The sequence below is a fragment of the Heterodontus francisci genome, chromosome 24 (assembly GCF_036365525.1).
Source record: "Heterodontus francisci isolate sHetFra1 chromosome 24, sHetFra1.hap1, whole genome shotgun sequence".
NCBI lineage: Eukaryota > Metazoa > Chordata > Chondrichthyes > Heterodontiformes > Heterodontidae > Heterodontus > Heterodontus francisci.
This window is the reverse complement of record NC_090394.1, coordinates 12,846,766-12,864,602: the sequence shown is the minus strand read 5'-3', so window position 1 is coordinate 12,864,602 and position 17,837 is coordinate 12,846,766. Positions and strand designations below refer to the sequence as shown.

Below are 17,837 nucleotides of genomic sequence, written 5' to 3'. Positions count from 1 at the left end.
TTTCTATTTTGTATCTAATCTGTCTCCTCGGTTTCTTAGTCTTAGAACCCATAAGTCCCCTGCTACCAACTGTTTCACAGTCTATTATTATATCCAAAACTGCCATTTACAGTGGCAAATGGAATCTAAATCAGCTACCAGAAGGGGTGGGGAACAAGAGTGGTGGAGGGACAGTGGGGGTGGTGATGGTGATGTGAGGGGAGATGGGTGGTGTTGGTGATAACTACCCAAGTTCTTTTGTACAATTTTTTTAAACAGGTGTCTTTTTGTTATTTTGAGGAGTTTGAGAGAAAGGGCCACATGGGAAAGAGAAACGAGAGTAGCGTGAAGGCGAGTGAGAGAGACAAGGGGAAAGAGAAGGCACATACATGCAACAGCGAGTAAGCTGGGAGGGGAAAAAAAATCAAGAAATAGGTCGAGAGACAGTGAGAAAGGGAGACTGACAGAGGGTGGCGCAGTGGTTAGCACCGCAGCCTCACAGCTCCAGGGACCCGGGTTCGATTCTGGGTACTGCCTGTGCGGAGTTTGCAAGTTCTCCCTGTGACCGCGTGGGTTTTCGCCGGGTGCTCCGGTTTCCTCCCACAGCCAAAGACTTGCAGGTTGATAGGTAAATTGTCCATTATAAAATTGCCCCTAGTGCAGGTAGGTGGAAGGGAATATGGGAATACTGTAGGGTTAGTATAAATGGGTGGTTGTTGGTCGGCACAGACTCGGTGGGCCGAAGGGCCTGTTTCAGTGCTGTATCTCTAAATAAAATTAAAAAATAATAAAAGTAGAGAGAAGGGCAAAAAGAATGAGATAGACAGTGTGCCACTGATAAGGAGAAAGGAAGAAAAGAGAAATAGAGCATGAAGCCAGTGAGAGAGCAAGCGGAAGAGACACAAAAAGGATGGTAATTAGGCAGAGTGAGAACAGAGGGAAACTGAATGTGAAAAGCAGAGATATAGACTGCAGAAGGATAGAGAAAGAAAAGGAGAATAGAAAGGAGGAGGATAGTGAGAGGGAGCAGCGGTTGGGGGGGAATGAAGCAAGAGCAGGATGGCATGAGGGAGATGGTGAGAAGGGGGAAAGGGGTGCAGGAATGGCAAGGGGGACTGAAAGAGAGGGGATAGCAATTGAGTAGTGATAAAGGAAGGGGGAAAGGAGAAGTCGAAAGAGTGATTTAGAGAAAAGGGGTTTGAAAGTTTTATTAGGGCTCCTAGTTGTCCTGGCCAATCATTGATGTTGAGGGCAGTTACTCTCACCTCTCCTCTGACACTCAGCTCTTGCATCCATGGCTGGATCAAGGCAATGATGAGAGCTGGATCAGAGAGCTGGTAGTGGAACTGAGCATTGGTGAGTAGGTGTTGCTTGATGACACTACTGATGGATGACTCCTTCCATCCTTTATGGATGATTGCAAGCATGCTGATAGGGTGGTAATCAGCTGGGATAGATTTATCCGATTTTTTGTGAATAGGGCCCAGCTGGTGAACTCCCACAATACAAAGTAGATACAAGTATCACAGCAATGCTACAACAACTTGGCTGGGGATAGCAGGGGCTGTGGTGCACAGGTCCTCTGATGTGACCACAGCCCACATCCTATGCTGTGTCAAAACATTCAGATGCCTCTTAATGTCACGTGGAGTCATCCAAACTGCCACTTTGATGGTTGGGTCATTGGGAGGAAGTGGAATAGACTGGAGTGTAAGTGTGATGATGGGTTTTCAAAGCCACTGCTGTTCTCTGACTAAATAACATTGATGCCTCTGATGAAGCATACATAATACAAAGGAAATATAATGATGGTCAACTCAAACTACTTCTGTATTGACGAATTCCCTTTGTTGCTATGCCAGTTCATTCACCACACTTGGATGAAGACACTTGCAAACATTTAGCCTTGTCTCTTGCACTAATGTGCTGTGCTCCATCAGCGCTGAGGATGCTGATGTTCATGGAGCCTCCTGCTCCCACTATTTGCCTGGTTGTCTGTTTTTCATTGGATATGGTAGAGTTTTCTGGCTTTTAAAATGTTGGATTTTTATAATGCTCTAAAAATTTGTCACTTGTTTACAAAGGAAGCTATTGTCTTCCCTCCCCCCCCATAACAAAAATACAGTAATGATCAATTAATGGTCATATTGTTATTGAAAACTATTCTTTTCTGATACACTGATTGATTTCCTATACATTCAGTTTTGTTAACTTAATAAGAGAATATTTGCTCCCAATGGGAGTATTTCCATTAGTGAGAATCTGCTCAATACACAGCCTTAGGCAAAATGTGCAGGTTTTTGTTAGTATGTCTTGCTGATTGCTTCGGTGTACATTATAGATTCTCATTGGCCACATGTTCTCATTAATTTATTTCTCAAGATACAGACACATACAAATCTTAGCAACTGATGTGAGATTTGTCCACTAATGAGGCAACGATGCATAGAACAACTCTTTCGAAGCCTTAGACCCACAAAATTCAAAAAGGACAAAACAACAAGTAGAAGTTAGGTGTTTGGGCCACTTGGAACAGATTGCCAGGGATCATAGGTGGAATTTTTTTTGGATAACCCGAGCTTTAAGTATGGGTATATAATTTTTAACCACCTGAGTAGATATTTTAAATAGCACTCTCAAAGTTAAATTATTTTCTTCATATAGTCAATGAATAATATATACTTGTCTAATGTCCGACTGTCTTCATTATATTCTGGCAATTCATTTAGATCCCTTGGTGATGCTTCAATATTGTCCATTGTGACAGGTAATGCCTGACCATCTTTGCCTACAACTTCCAGTCCAGTCAACCCAAGGTAGTGAGAATCTCCCCAAGTAACAGTGAAATTTAGCTGTATACCTGGAATGTAAAGAAAGAAAGTTCAAGTTTATATGACAAAATATGTTAGTTTTCAAATACATGTTTGGAAACAAGATGAGGCAAAATCAATCTGGTGCCAGTCCAACATTTTTTTTTAAAGATTGAATTACGTAGAACTACAGTATGGAACAGGCTATTCAGCCCAACCAGTCTATGCTAGTGTTTATTCTCTTCTCATGCATTAGTCCTAATCTCAGGTCATGGTCCTGTTCCCATATCCCTTTATCATCCTTTCTTTCAGCCATCTATCTAATCTATCCTTAAATGCTGATGTAGTCTCTGCTTCAATCACTATCTGGCAACACATTGCACAGCCTAACAACCTTCTGTGTAAAAAAAAATCTTGCTGTCTTAAATTTCTTACATTTAATTTTATATGTTTGTCTGCTCATTCTAGAGCAGTGAGCCACCAGTAATAGTCTGTTTACATCTACTCTGTCCCATCTGTCATAATTTTAAACACTTCTTTCAGAACGCCCTGCAATCTCCTCTGCTCTAAAAAGAAAGAAAAACTTGCATTTACATTGCACTTTTCATGACCACCAGATGTCTCAAAGTGCTTAGTGCTAATTAATACTTTTGAAGTGTAGTCACTATTGGAATGTAGGAAACCTGGCAACCAATTTACACACAGCAAGCTCCCACAAACATCAATGTGATAATGACCAGATAATCTGTTTTTTAAGTGATGTTGATTGAGGGATAAATATTGGTCAGGACACCGAGGATAACTCTAAAATTAAAGCAAAATACTGCGGATGCTGGAAATCTGAAATAAAAACAGAAAGTGCTGGAAATACTCAGCAGGTCTGGCAGCATCTGTGGAGAGAGAAGCAGAGTTAACGTTTCTGGTCTGTGACCTTTCATCAGAACTTTACATCAAAGATAACTCCCCTGCTCTTCTTCAAAATAGTACCATGGAATGTTTTTTATGCCCACCTGAGAGGGCAGACAGGGCCTCAGTTTACATCTCATCTGAAAGACGGCACCTCAAAGTACTGCACTGGAGTGTCAGCCTTGATTCTTGTGCTTAAGTCCTGGAGTGGAACTTGAACCTGGAACCTCATGACTCGGAGGCAAGTGTGCTAGCAACTGAGCCACGGCTGACATGGCTCGAATGAAAACACCCTTAATTTTTCATACCTTTCTTCATATTTTTATTTTCTCATACTGAACAACATTTTAATGAATCTAACTGCTTCACAATCCTTCTGATACTGTTGAGCCCAAAACAACATATGGTACTCCAGCTGTGGTCTTGTTAAAGTTTTATACAGATTCACCTTTACATCTCAACTGTTACATTCTAATCCTTTTGCCATAAACCCAGTATTTTATTAATTTTATTTCATGGCCTTATCCATTTAATGCTTTGTGCACCTGAACACCCAAATCTCCCTGGACTGCTACATCACACATTTTTTAAACCAAAATGTCTAACACTTAGAACAAAGGAGATTGCGGGGGGTGGGGGAGTGATTTAGTAGAGGTATACAAGATTACGACAGGCTTAGATAAGTTAGACAAGGAAAAACTGTTCCCATTAATTAATGGTACGAGGACTAGGGGACACAGCTTGAAGGTTTTGGGCAAGAGATGCAAGGGGAATATGAGGAAGAACCTATTTTACACAGCAGGTGGTATTGACCTGGAACTCGCTGCCCACAAGGGTGGTGGAAGCAGAAACAACCATGACTTCAAAAGGAAATTGGATGGCCACTTGAAGGACATAAACATGCAGGGCCGAGGATCAAGCAGGGGAATGGGACTGACTGGATAGCTTCATGCAGAGCCAGCATGGACTCAATAGGCCGAATAGTCTCCTTCCATGCCGTAAATGACCCTATGACTTACACACTGACTTGAAATTCTATCTGTTACATTTTAAGCCCATTCCACCATGTTATCAGGTTATCAATATCCCCTTGCAACTTCCATTGGTTCTCAGGATTATTTACTATACCTCCTATTGAAGTATTGCCTGCAATTACCGATTCACCTAAACCTATACCCAAATCATTGAACTGAGATGGTTCCAGAACAGATGCTTGTGTGACACCACTACAAGCTTCTAACCATTCTGAAAAACTGCACTTAATGCTGGCTCAGTTTCCTCTCTTCTAACCTGTTTTTAATCTAATATGATATCCTCCCCCAAGATCTATACCTATTCATTTTCTCCAAAAACATTCTTTGTATCATCTTCTCAAAAGCTTCCGAAAAGACCATGTACTCACATCCACTAGTTTACTTCTAGCCTTTATTTATCCATGGCATCCTGAAACATGAAGCAGCCTGATTTATAATTCTCTATTTATTCTGCACCTTTGCAATCAGCTTTTTAAAAGCTGTTGATCTTTAGTTCTGTGTACGAATTTCTCTTCCCAGCTCAAATAGCTCAGTCCTCATCTCTCTAAAATTTGCTCAATTCCAACCTGGTGTCCTTGTTTTTGTATTAAATTTTTCTCTTTCTATTCGAACTATGTTCCCAGAACTGGTACCAATAAACTATAAAACAGAAACCCTCTGTTTGACAACATCCCTTCAGGCATGTCTTAACCTGCCCTATTCTAGCACATGACTCAGGGGTAATTCAGAGATTACCACCCTTGAAGTCCTTTTCCTGAGCCTACTTCCTAATCAAACTCCTTTTGATGGTCCTACCCAGGGTCATCATCCTCCCAAAGGAGGGCAGTGCTTTAAACTTGTTGGAAAGAATAATATTTTGGGGACTTTACTGCTTTAGCCTATCCCTCCTTGCTTTCCCCGACCTGTGGACAGTCATCACACCTATGTGTACTAAACGGCGACTACTTTCAAACACTTGCCCAAAAACCTCTCTTCTCTTTTTTTTTAATTCATTCACGGGATGTGGGCATCGCTGGCCACGCCAGCATTTATTGCCCATCCCTAATTGCCCTTGAGAAGGTGGTGGTGAGCTGCCTTCTTGAACCGCTGCAGTCCATGTGGGGTAGGTACACCCACAGTGCTGTTAGGAAGGGAGTTCCAGGATTTTTATCCAGCGACAGTGAAGGAACGGCGATATAGTTCCAAGTCAGGGTGGTGTGTGACTTGGAGGGGAACTTGCAGGTGATGGTGTTCCCATGTATTTGCTGCCCTTGTCCTTCTAGTTGGTAGAGGTCGTGGGTTTGGAAGGTGCTGTCGAAGGAGCCTTGGTGCATTGCTGCAGTGCATCTTGTAGATGGTACACACTGCTGCCACTGTGCGTCAGTGGTGGAGGGAGTGAATGTTTGTAGATGGGGTGCCAATCAAGCGGGCCGCTTTGTCCTGGATGGTGTCGAGCTTCTTGAGTGTTGTTGGAGCTGCACCCATCCAGGCAAGTGGAGAGTATTCCAGCACACTCCTGACTTGTGCCTTGCAGATTGTGGACAGGCTTTGGGGAGTCAGGAGGTGAGTTACTCGCCTCAGGATTCCTAGCCTCTGACCTGCTCTTGTAGCCATGGTATTTATATGGCTACTCCAGTTCAGTTTTCGGTCAATGGTAGCCCCTAGGATGTTGATAGTGGGGGATTCAGCGATGGTAATGCCGTTGAATGTCAAGGAGAGATGGTTAGATTCTCTTTTGTTGGAGATGGTCATTGCCTGGCACTTGTGTGGCGCGAATGTTACTTGCCACTTATCAGCCCAAGCCTGGATATTGTCCAGGTCTTGCTGCATTTCTACACGGACTGCTTCAGTATCTGAGGAGTTGCGAATGGTGCTGAACATTGTGCAATCATCAGCGAACATCCCCACTTCTGACCTTATGATTGAAGGAAGGTCATTGATGAAGCAGCTGAAGATGGTTGGGCCTAGGACACTACCCTGAGGTACTCCTGCAGTGATGTCCTGCAGCTCAGATGATTGACCTCCAACAAGCACAACCATCTTCCTTTGTGCTAGGTATGACTCTAGCCAGCGGAGGGTTTTCCCCCTGATTCCTATTGACCTCAGTTTTGCTAGGGCTTCTTGATGCCATACTCGGTCAAATGCTGCCTTGATGTCAAGGGCAGTCACTCTCACCTCACCTCTTGAGTTCAGCTCTTTTGTCCATGTTTGAACCAAGGCTGTAATGAGGTCAGGAGCTGAGTGGCCCTGGCGGAACCCAAACTGAGCATCACTGAGCAGGTTGTTGCTAAGCAAGTGCCGCTTGATGGCACTGTTGATGACACCTTCCATCATTTTACTGATGATTGAGAGTAGGCTAATGGGGCGGTAGTTGGCCGGGTTGGATTTGTCCTGCTTTTTGTGTACAGGACATATCTGGGCAATTTTCCACATTGCAGGGTAGATGCCAGTGTTGTAGCTGCACTGGAACAGCTTGGCTAGGGGCGTGGCAAGTTCTGGAGCACAGGTCTTCAGTACTATTGCCAGAATATTGTCAGGGCCCATAGCTTTTGCAGTATCCAGTGCCTTCAGTCGTTTCTTGATATCACGTGGAGTGAATTGAATTGGCTGAAGTTTGGCATCTGTGATGCTGGGGACTTCAGGAGGAGGCCGAGATGGATCATCAACTCGGCACTTCTGGCTGAAGATTGTTGCAAATGCTTCAGCCTTATCTTTCGCACTGATGTGCTGGGCTCCCCCATCATTGAGGATGGGGAGATTTGTGGAGCCACCTCCTCCAGTTAGTTGTTTAATTGTCCACCACCATTCACGGCTGGATGTGGCAGGACTGCAGAGCTTAGATCTGATCCGTTGGTTAAGGGATCGCTTAGCTCTGTCTATCGCATGCTGCTTACACAGTTTGGCATGCAAGTAGTCCTGGGTTGTAGCTTCACCAGGTTGACACCTCATTTTGACGTATGCCTGGTGCTGCTCCTGGCATGCCCTCCTGAACTCTTCATTGAACCAGGGTTGGTCCCCTGGCTTGACAGTAATGGTAGAGTGGGGGATATGCCGGGCCATGAGGTTACAGATTGTGGTTGTGTACAATTCTGCTGCTGCTGATGGCCCACAGCGCCTCATGGATGCCCAGTTTTGCATTGCTGGATCCGTTCGAAATCTATCCCATTCAGCACGGTGATAGTGCCACACAACACGATGGACGGTATCCTCAATGTGAAGGCGGAACTTCGTCTCCACAAGGACTGTGAGGTGGTCACTCCTACCAATACTGTCATGGACAGATGCATCCGCGTCAGGCAGATTGGTGAGGATGAGGTCGAGTACGTTCTTCCCTCGTGTTGGTTCCCCCACCACCTGCCGCAGACCCAGTCTCGCAGCCATGTCCTTTAGGACTCGGCCAGCTCGGTCAGTAGTGGTGCTACCGAGCCACTCATGGTGATGGACATTGAAGTCCCCCACCCAGAGTACATTTTGTGCCCTTGCCACCCTCAGTGCTTCCTCCAAGTGGTGTTCAACATGGAAGAGTACTGAGTCATCAGCTGAGGGAGGGCGGTAGGTGGTAATCAGTAGGAGGTTACCTTGCCCATATTTAACCTGATGCCATGAGACTTCATGAGGTCCAGAGTCGATGTTGAGGACTCCCAGGGCAACTCCCTCCCTACTGTATACCACTGTGCCACCACCTCTGCTGGGTCTGTCTTGCCGGTGGGACAGGACGTACCCGGGGATGGTGATGGCAGTGTCTGGCACATTGTCTGTCAGGTATGATTCCGTGAGTATGACTATGTCAGGCTGTTGCTTGACTGGTCTATGGGACAGCTCTCCCAACTTTGGCACAAGCCCCCAGATGTTAGTAAGGAGGACTTTGCAGGGTCGACAGGGCTGGGTATGCCGTTGTCGTTTCCGGTGCCTAGGTCAATGCCGGGTGGTCCGTCCGGTTTCATTCCTTTTTATAGACTTCGTAGCGGTTAGGTACAACTGAGTGGCTTGCTGGGCCATTTCAGAGGGCATGTAAGAGTCAACCACATTGCTGTAGGTCCGGAGTCACATGTCGGCCAGACCAGGTAAGGACAGCAGTTTTCCTTCCCTAAAGGATATTAGTGAACCATATGGGTTTTTACAACAATCGACAATGGTTTCATGGCCATCATTAGACTAGTTTTTAATTCCAGATTTTTATTTAGTTCAAATTCCACCTTCTGTTGTGGTGGGATTCAAACCCATGTCCCCAGAGAAATACCCTGGGTCTCTGGGTTACTAGTCCAGTGATAATACCACTATGCCAGCGCCTACCCTATTTGTCAGATTGTTTTCCCCAGGAATCCATCTGCCTCTGTGTGGTCCTGGAGTGTTAATCAGAGGAAAATGAGCAGGGAAGCCACTCCAAAAAAAAAGATGCCAGAAAATTTTCCTCCACTCCTACAGGGGTCAGACCTCCTTAACCATTACATCCACACCTACTATCTGTAAATAGCAGCAAGTGGGTGAGGCACATTGCAGGGCCCCATTTCTCATCCATTCCACCCAGTGGAACACCTCTGCAACACAGAAACTTGGGCCTGCTTGTGGTGGGCCATAGGTGCTCTACAGTTAAAGGCAAAAAAGGGACCCAGAGCAAACCACAGGTAAATCTTTAAATATTTCCATTTTTAAAGATGTTAACACAATTTTTAAGCTTTACTTAAAGTTGCAGCTTGGTTCTCAGAAACAGGTGGGTCTCCTTTGGGCTTCCCTTTTTCCTCAGTAGAGGCCTGAGGTGCATGTGATATTGGGTCTCATTATCACTGAGCCACAAGCTGCAGACCCCTAACAGGCATTCCTGGGCAACTCACTGCTGAAGAGGACTCAAAGATCTGGCCTTTGCAACACCTTCAGGTAAGTGGTTAACGGAGTGGGTGTGGCAACTGGGAAGTGGGAAGGGATGGCACTGCGAGCTTGATGTTCTAGGCCATTGTCTGCCATCATATAGAATGTAACCAAATTTCAGAAGGCATCCCTTAATGACGGTGGGCAATAAAATACTATCATATGAGTCTCCCATTTCTTCCCTACGTATACCTCATTAGACCGCAGAGAAATATCTAACCCAGTATCCTTTCTGCAACATTGTTCCACTAGATCAGACAAATCTGACAGAAATGAAAAATTTAATGACATTTTATTAAGAATCATTAGGCCAGGACTCTAGACGAACACACCAAAACTTCAGAGATAACCCTGATGCAATTAGAACTTAGTTCTGTATAAAATTTACTTACACTTCCCAGTATACTCTCCTCGCACCTGATTGGTTGCTGTACCCAACATGAAAGACATTTGTTCCTGCGCCTGCAAATGCAGAATTAAAGTCGTTAAGAGATGGCATGTAGTTATTTCAGAAGGGTATATTTTTGCATTGTTTTAGACCACTTACTGACCTCAAAACATCACAATTACCATCCCATCTTTGGCCACATTTATATTTAATTTGTTGAATTGTAACTGATATTTTGCCAACAGATGGAGCTAACACACAACCCATCAGAATGCATTTATCAGAAGCATCAAATGAGTACTTCAAAAAAAAAAATCAACATTACTTTTTATGTAAAAATATTTAAATAAAATTACTTCTGTCCATCATGTGTGCAAGTTGTGACCATTAAATCATGACCATCGGGTTGGCCAATTTTCTCCCATATTGGTTAAGGGTTTTAAGTTGGCTTGTCTACTTGGTAAATGGTTATTTTCTAATTGCAATACCCTTTCATTAATCATATTAAAGAAGCCCGTTTTTATAATGTAAATTTTAAGTCCAGTGATATTGTACCAAACCTGCCAAACACATTCCACTAAAAAACAAATTCTGTGAGCTGCAACTGGTATGAAAGCTTATCACCCAGGCTCAAACTGAGTGGAAACCTTCTAATAATAGCATTACTAAGCGCTGTGAACTTCAAGGTGAATGAATTGTCATGTACTCACAGGAATAAAATGGCAGAGAAATCACAAGATAAACCAGTGATTCCATTTACAGCAAGTTAATGTAGAGAAACCTGAATCTTCACAAGCCTGAAAGACAATTTGAGGACATGGGCTACTCTGTATAGTAACATAGAAAATAGGAGCATGAATATACCTCAATAGACCACAGAGAACCGCATTCGGCCCTTCGAGCCTGCTCCGCCCTTCATTATGATCATGGCTGATCATCCAACTCAGTAACCTATTCCTGCTTTCGCCCCATATCCTTTGATCACTTTAAACCCAAGAGCTATATCTAATTCCTTCTTGAAAACATACAATGTTTTGGCCTCAACTGCTTTCTGTGGTAGCGAATTCCACAAGCTCACCACTCTCTGGGTGAAGAAATTTCTCCTCATCTCAGTCCTGAATGGTTTGCCCCGTATCCTTAGACTAAGACCCCTGGTTCTGGACTCCCCCACCATCGGGAACATCCTTCCTGCATCTACCCTGTCAAGTCCTGTTAGAATTTTATAGGTTTCTATGAGATCCCTCCTCACTCTTCTGAACTCCAGCAAATATAATCCTAACCGACTCAATCTCTCCTCATACGTCAGTCCTGCCATCCCAGGAATCAGTCTGGTAAACCTTCGCTGCACTCCCTCTATAGCAAGAACATCCTTCCTCAGATAAGGAAACTGCACAGAATATTCCAGGTGTGGCCTCACCAAGGCCCTCTATAATTGCAGCAAGACATCCCTGCTCGTGTACTCGAATCCTCTCGCTATGAAGGCCAACATACCATTTGCCCTTTTTACTGCCTGTTGCACCTGCATGCTTACCTTCAGCGACTGGTGTATAAGAACACCCAGGTCTCGTTGCATATTCCCCTCTCTCAGTTTATAGCCGTTCAGATAATAATCTGCCTTCCTGTTTTTGCTACCAAAGTGGATAACTTCACATTTATCCACATTATACAGCATCTGCCATGCATTTGCCCACTCATTCAACTTGCCCAAATCACCCTGAAGCCTCTCTGCATCCTCCTCACAACTCACCCTCCCACCCAGTTTTGTGTCATCTGCGAATTTGGAGATATTACATTTAGTTCCCTCATCTAAATCATTAATATATATTGTGAATAGTTGGGGTCCTAGCACCGATCCCTGCGGTACCCCACTAGTCACTGCCTGCCATTTGGAAAAAGACCCATTTATTCCTACACTGTTTCCTGTCTGCCAACCAACCCTCCATCCATCACAATACACTACCCCCAATCCCGTGCGCTTTAATTTTACACGCTAATCTCTTATATGGGACTTTGTTGAAAGCCTTCTGAAAGTACAAATAAACCTATTCCACTGGCTCCCCCTCATCAACTCTACTAGTTACATCCTCGAAGAATTCTAGTAGATTTGTCAAGCATGATTTCCCTTTCGTAAATCCATGCTGACTCTGTCCGATTCTACCACTGTTCTCCAAGTGCTCTGCTATAAAATCTTTGATAATGGACTCTAGAATTTTCCCCACTACCGACGTCAGGCTGACTGGTCTATAACTCCCTGCTTTCTCTCTACCTCCTTTTTTAAATAATGGGGTTACATTAGCTACCCTCCAATCTGCAGGAACTGTTCCAGAGTCTATAAAATCTTGGAAGATGACCACCAATGCATCCACTATTTCTAGGGCCACTTCATTAAGTACTCTGGGATGCAGACCATCAGGCCATGGGGATTTATTGGCCTTCAATCCCATCAATTTCCACAACACCATTTCTCTACTAATACTGATTTCCTTCAGTCCCTCTCTCTCACTAAGCCCTGTGTTCCCCAACATTTCTGGTATGATATTTGTGTCCTCCTTTGTGAAGACAGAACCAAAGGATGCACTTAGTTGGTCAGCCATTTCTTGGTTCCCCATAATAAATTCCCCTGTTTGTGACTGTAAGGGACCTATAATTGTCTTCACTAATCGTTTTCTCTTCACATACCTATAGAAACTTTTACAGTTTTTATGTTCCCCACAAGCTTGCTCTCGTACTCTATTTTCCCCTTAATCAATCCCTTGGTCCTCCTTTGCTGAATTCTAAACTGCTCCCAATCCTCAGGTCTGTTGTTTTTTCTGGCGAACTTATATGCCTCTTCTTTGGATCTAATGCTATCTCTGATTTCCCTTGCAAGCCATGGTTTGGCTACCTTTCCTGTTTTACTTTTGCGCCAGACAGGAATAAACAATTGTTGCAGTTCATCCATGCGCTCTTTGAATGTTTGCCATTGCCTTTGCCTTTCCACCGTCGTCCCTTTCTGTAACGTTTCCCAATCCATCATAACCAACTCGCGCCTCATACCTTCGTCGTTTCCTTTACTAAAATTCAGGACCCTAGTCTCAGAATCAACTCCGTCACTCTCCATCTTGATAAAGAATTCTATCATATTATGGTTGCTCATTCCCAAGGGGTCACGCACCACGAGACTGTCAATTATTCCTCTCTCATTACACAATACCCAGTCTAGGATGGCCTGTTCTCTCATTGGTTCCTCCACGTATTGGTCTAGAAAACCATCCCGTATACACTCCAAGAATTCCTTCTCTACAGTATTGTGACTAATTTGATTTGCCCTATCTATATGCAGATTAAACTCATCCATAATTACAGATGTTCCTTTATCGCATGCGACTCTAATTTCCTGTTTAATGCCATTCCCAACATCACTACTACAGTTGTGGGGTCTATATACAACCCCGACTAACGTTTTTTGCCCCTTAGTGTTTCTCAGCTCTACCCATTACAGATTCCACCTTGTCTGAGCTAATATCTTTCCTCACTATTACGTAAATTTCCTCTTTAACCAGCAATGCAACTCCACCGCCTTTTACTTTTTGTCTGTCCTTCCTAAATACTGAATACCCCTGGATGTTCATTTCCCATCCCTGGTCACCTTGCAGCCATGTCTCCGTAATCCCGACTATATCATACATGTTTACATCTATTTGCGCGCTTAATTCATCCACTTTATTGTGAATGCTCCATGTGTTCAGGCACAAAGCCTTAAAGCTTGTCTTTTTAACATTACTTGTCCCACTATTTTACACTGTGGCCCTGTTTGATTCTGGCCCTTGATTTCTCTGCCTATCACTTTTCTTATTCCCCTTACGTCTTTTGTTTCGTCTTTGATCCCCCCCTCCTCTGACTCCTTGCAAAGGTTCTCATCCCCTTGCCATTTTAGTTTAAACCCTCCCCAACCACTCGAGCAAATACTCCCCCTCGGACATCAGTTCCGGTCCTGCCCAGGTATAACCCGTCCAGTTTGTACTGGTCCCACCTCCCCCAGAACCGGTCCCAATGTCCCAGGAATCTAAAACCCTCCCCTTCACACCATCTCTTCAGCCACGCATTCATCCAATATATCCTACTATTTCTACTCTGACTAGCATGTGGCACTAGTAGTAATCCTGAGATCACTACCTTTGAGGTCCTGCTTTTCAACTTACTTCCTAACTCCCTATATTCTGCTTTTAGGACTGCATCCTTTTTTTTCCTACGTCGTTTGTACCAATTTGTACCATGACCACTGGCTGTTCATCATCCCCCTTCAGAATTTCCTGTAACCGCTCTGAGACATCCTTGACCCTAGCACCAGGAAGGCAACATACCATCCTGGAGTCTCTTTTGCGGCCACAGAAACACCTATCTATTCCCCTTACAACTGAATCCCCTATAACTATTGCATTCCCACACTTTTTACTCCTCCCCTGTTCAGCAGAGCCAACCGTGGTGCAACAAATTGGGCTGTTGCTGCTTTCCCGAGAGGCCATTCTCCCCAACAATATCCAAAGCAGTATATCTGTTTTGCAGGGGAATAACCACAGGAGATTCCTGCACTGCCTGCCTAGTCATCTTGCTCTGCCTGGTGGTCACCCATTCCCTTCATGCCTGTGGGGTCTGAGCCTGCAGTGTAACCACCTCTCTCTGCATGCTATCCATGATACTCTCCACCTCGTGGATACTCCACAATGTCCCCAGCTGCCGCTCCAGCTCCAAAACCCGGGCTTACAGGAGCTGCAGCTGGAGACACTCCCTGCACACATGCCAGTCCCGGGCACTGGAAATGTTCCGGGCTTCCAACATGGAGCACGAGGAGCACACCACGGCTTTGAGCTCCCTGCCATGACTTAATTCTTTAAATTAAACCTTTTGGAAGATCTTAATATCAAATAATATCAATTACTCTCAGGCCCTTCTTCCCTAGTACTCGTTACTACAGAACGCCCTAAAAAACACTACTTACTATATATGAAAATAAACTGTAGGCTTTTCTTACCTTAGATACTTACCCAACTATTTAGAGCTATTCCCCAACAGCAGTGACTCACCAACCAATCACCTTGCAGCTTTCCTATGATGTCACTGTTGGCGTTTTTTTCCCCAAAACTTTGGCGCGCTGGAATAGGTCCGACTGCTCTCCGCTTCTGAAGGTAAGTGAAGGCCCTGAGCTGGATTTATCCGCTCTCGGTTCTGGTTGTTTCCACACAGGTCCGACTGCTCTCTGCTTCTGAAGGTAAGTGAAGGCCCCGAGCCCCGCGCTGGATTTATCCGCTCCCGGTTCTGGTTATTTCCACGCAGGTCCGACTGCTCTCTGCTCCTGAAGGTATCACTCCCTCACCCACCTGTACCATGCTCATGATTATGTCTCAGGCCTACCTGTATTCTATCTAACCCTCTCCCTCCCACACACTTGCCTGAGACATGGCATTTCCAGCTCCTTCCCTCAAAGACCTAACCTAGGTGTTCCAGCTGGATTTTTCTTGGGCTTTCTTGCTTTAGGCTCAAAGGTTTGGTGCAGTACACCAGCTCAAAAAAAGGTTCCCAAATCCCAGTGCAAAGGTTCGACCTCTCCCATCAACTACTCCTGCCTTTGTTTCTGGATTTAGTGACAAAGTGCAAAATTCAAGCTGCACTTTAAAGTCTCCAATCCTTAGTAACAGCTTCTAGGTAAGATCAAAAGTTACCTATCATTAAAATTCTTTATTGTTTGTGTCCAAAAGAATAAAGTAACTGTCAGGCATTGTGGAACGTTTACCTGGCTTTATCAGTAGTAAAGCTTCAGGTCCCAGCCTCCCTGATTCAAATCTGGCTGGCCAAGCTGACCTCTGAGCTCTGGACACCTCTTCACTCCTTCTCAGGTCCAGGCCCTAGCGACCAGTTTTCCTTACACCTGCTCATGTTAAAATTTCTGGAAAAGGCAGTACCTGTGCCCCTAGTTTCATCACAACAGCAAGAGCTTCTGGTCGAGGGTGAAATGGATCTCAGTCACTCGCCCCTTGTTCCTTCTCTTCTGAAACTTCCCACCTCAAAACCCTGCCTTTCAACTCTGGGACCTAAATTCTCGGGACCGATGAGAAAGTGTTTTTTGGCTATCACAGGATTGGAGTCTCCAAGTCTGCCTCCAGGGCTCCATTCAAGAAAAGAGCAAAAGGATAGAATGGAAGAAATATAGATAAAAGAGAGGGAGAGATTTACAGAAAGAGGCAGTTAGAAAACATGAAAAGGAAAATAAAGCAAAGAGATAGACAACAAAGAGAAAAAGTGTGCAAGGCCCATGGGAATCAGACAGTGGACAACAGGGAGAAAAACCAAGGTCGGGAGACAGAGAAAATTAGAGAATGGGAGATGAGCAAATAAACTTACAGATAGAGAAAAAAAGAGTCCATAAGCAACATCATGGGAATTAACAAAATGTCAATTTTTTTTCAATTCATTGTTGGCAAATATTGCCAATTTCAGCAAAACACCCATATTAGTATATGTGGCACATTGGTTCTAATATCCTTTAAAATATTTTTATTGGTAGGAAAGGAAATTACATTCATATGCCAGTGCTGGAGGGTTAGAACACTTTCCAATCCACGTGTCCAGTGACAGTATCCTCCAGGTCTGCTGAGGTACGTGGCACATTCAGAGTAAATCTCCTCCTAATCTGTCCCAACAATCTATATTAACCCCAATGTTTGAAGGGTACCTCTACAACTGTACGAGTGCAAATTTTCACTTTAATTATGGCCCTCAGAAAGAGATTGCCAAGCTAGCACCAATTTGTACTACATTCGAGACTTGGGCGACACAGTGGCGGCGCAGTGGTTAGCACCGCAGCCTCACAGCTCCAGCGACCCGGGTTCAATTCTGGGTACTGCCTGTGTGGAGTTTGCAAGTTCTCCCTGTGTCTGCGTGGGTTTCCTCTGGGTGCTCCGGTTTCCTCCCACATGCCAAAGACTTGCTGGTTGATAGGTTAATTGGCCTTTATAAATTGCCCCTAGTATAGGTAGGTGGTAGGGAAGTATGGGGACAGGTGGGGATGTGGTAGGAATATGGAATTAGTGTAGGATTAGTATAAATGGGTGGTTGATGGTCGGCACAGATTTGGTGGGCCGAAGGGCCTGTTTCAGTGCTGTATCTCTAAACTTGTGCACTATTGACTTCCATCCCTAATAAATTGCTTAAATTTATTACATAAAGCACAGATGTTCAAAATTATGAAGGGCTTTGTTAGAGTAAATAAGGATAATCTGTTTCCACTGGCAAAAGGGCCAGTAACCAGAGGACTCAGATATAAGGTAATTAGCAGAAAAAACGGGAGAGACATGTTTTTGCACAGCGAGTCATTGTGATCTGGAATGCGCTGCCTGAAAGGATGGTGGGAAGCTGTTCAACAGTAACTTTCAAAAGGAAATTAGATACTTAAAAGGGAAAAAATGGAGGGCTATGTGGAACGAGCAGGGGAGTAGGATTAATTGAACAGCTCTTTCAAAAGAGACACAATGGGGCCAAATGACCTCTTTCTGGGCGGCATGATCCACAGGTGGGAAAAAGATGGGATTCTTGTTCCATATCTGTAGGCTGAATTCAAACCTAGGTCACCTATGTCAGGTACCAAATCCACTGTATTGACAATACCCTCAAATACTTTTTGCTCATAAGCTAGAGAAATCATCCCAAAAGGCATCCATAGCACCAAGTAAGTACTTAAATTTATTTTAATACTACGGAGGCATTTGCAAGTTCTACATCAGGTCACGTGAACAAACTAAAATCACTGAATGATATAAAAGGAAGCTATTCGGCCCATCATGCCTATACCGGCTATTTGAAAGAGCTATCCACTTAGTCCCACTCCCTTGCTCTTTCCCT

General features: G+C 44.3%; 1 protein-coding gene across 8 annotated transcripts in view; it reads right to left on the bottom strand.

Moving 5' to 3' along the window:
- Positions 1-17,837, bottom strand: part of LOC137383199 (katanin-interacting protein) — a 234,788-nt gene that overhangs the window by 75,976 nt on the left and 140,975 nt on the right. For all 8 annotated transcript variants that reach the window (XR_010977350.1, XM_068055677.1, XM_068055676.1 and 5 more), the window contains 2 exons: positions 9,967-10,036; positions 2,662-2,839 (listed from right to left, as the gene is read on the bottom strand). Coding sequence is in view for 7 of the 8 variants with exons in the window: in XM_068055677.1 (XP_067911778.1) it covers positions 2,662-2,839; positions 9,967-10,036 (248 nt within the window). In the remaining variant the exon portion in view is untranslated. The remainder of the gene's footprint in view (positions 1-2,661; positions 2,840-9,966; positions 10,037-17,837) is intronic.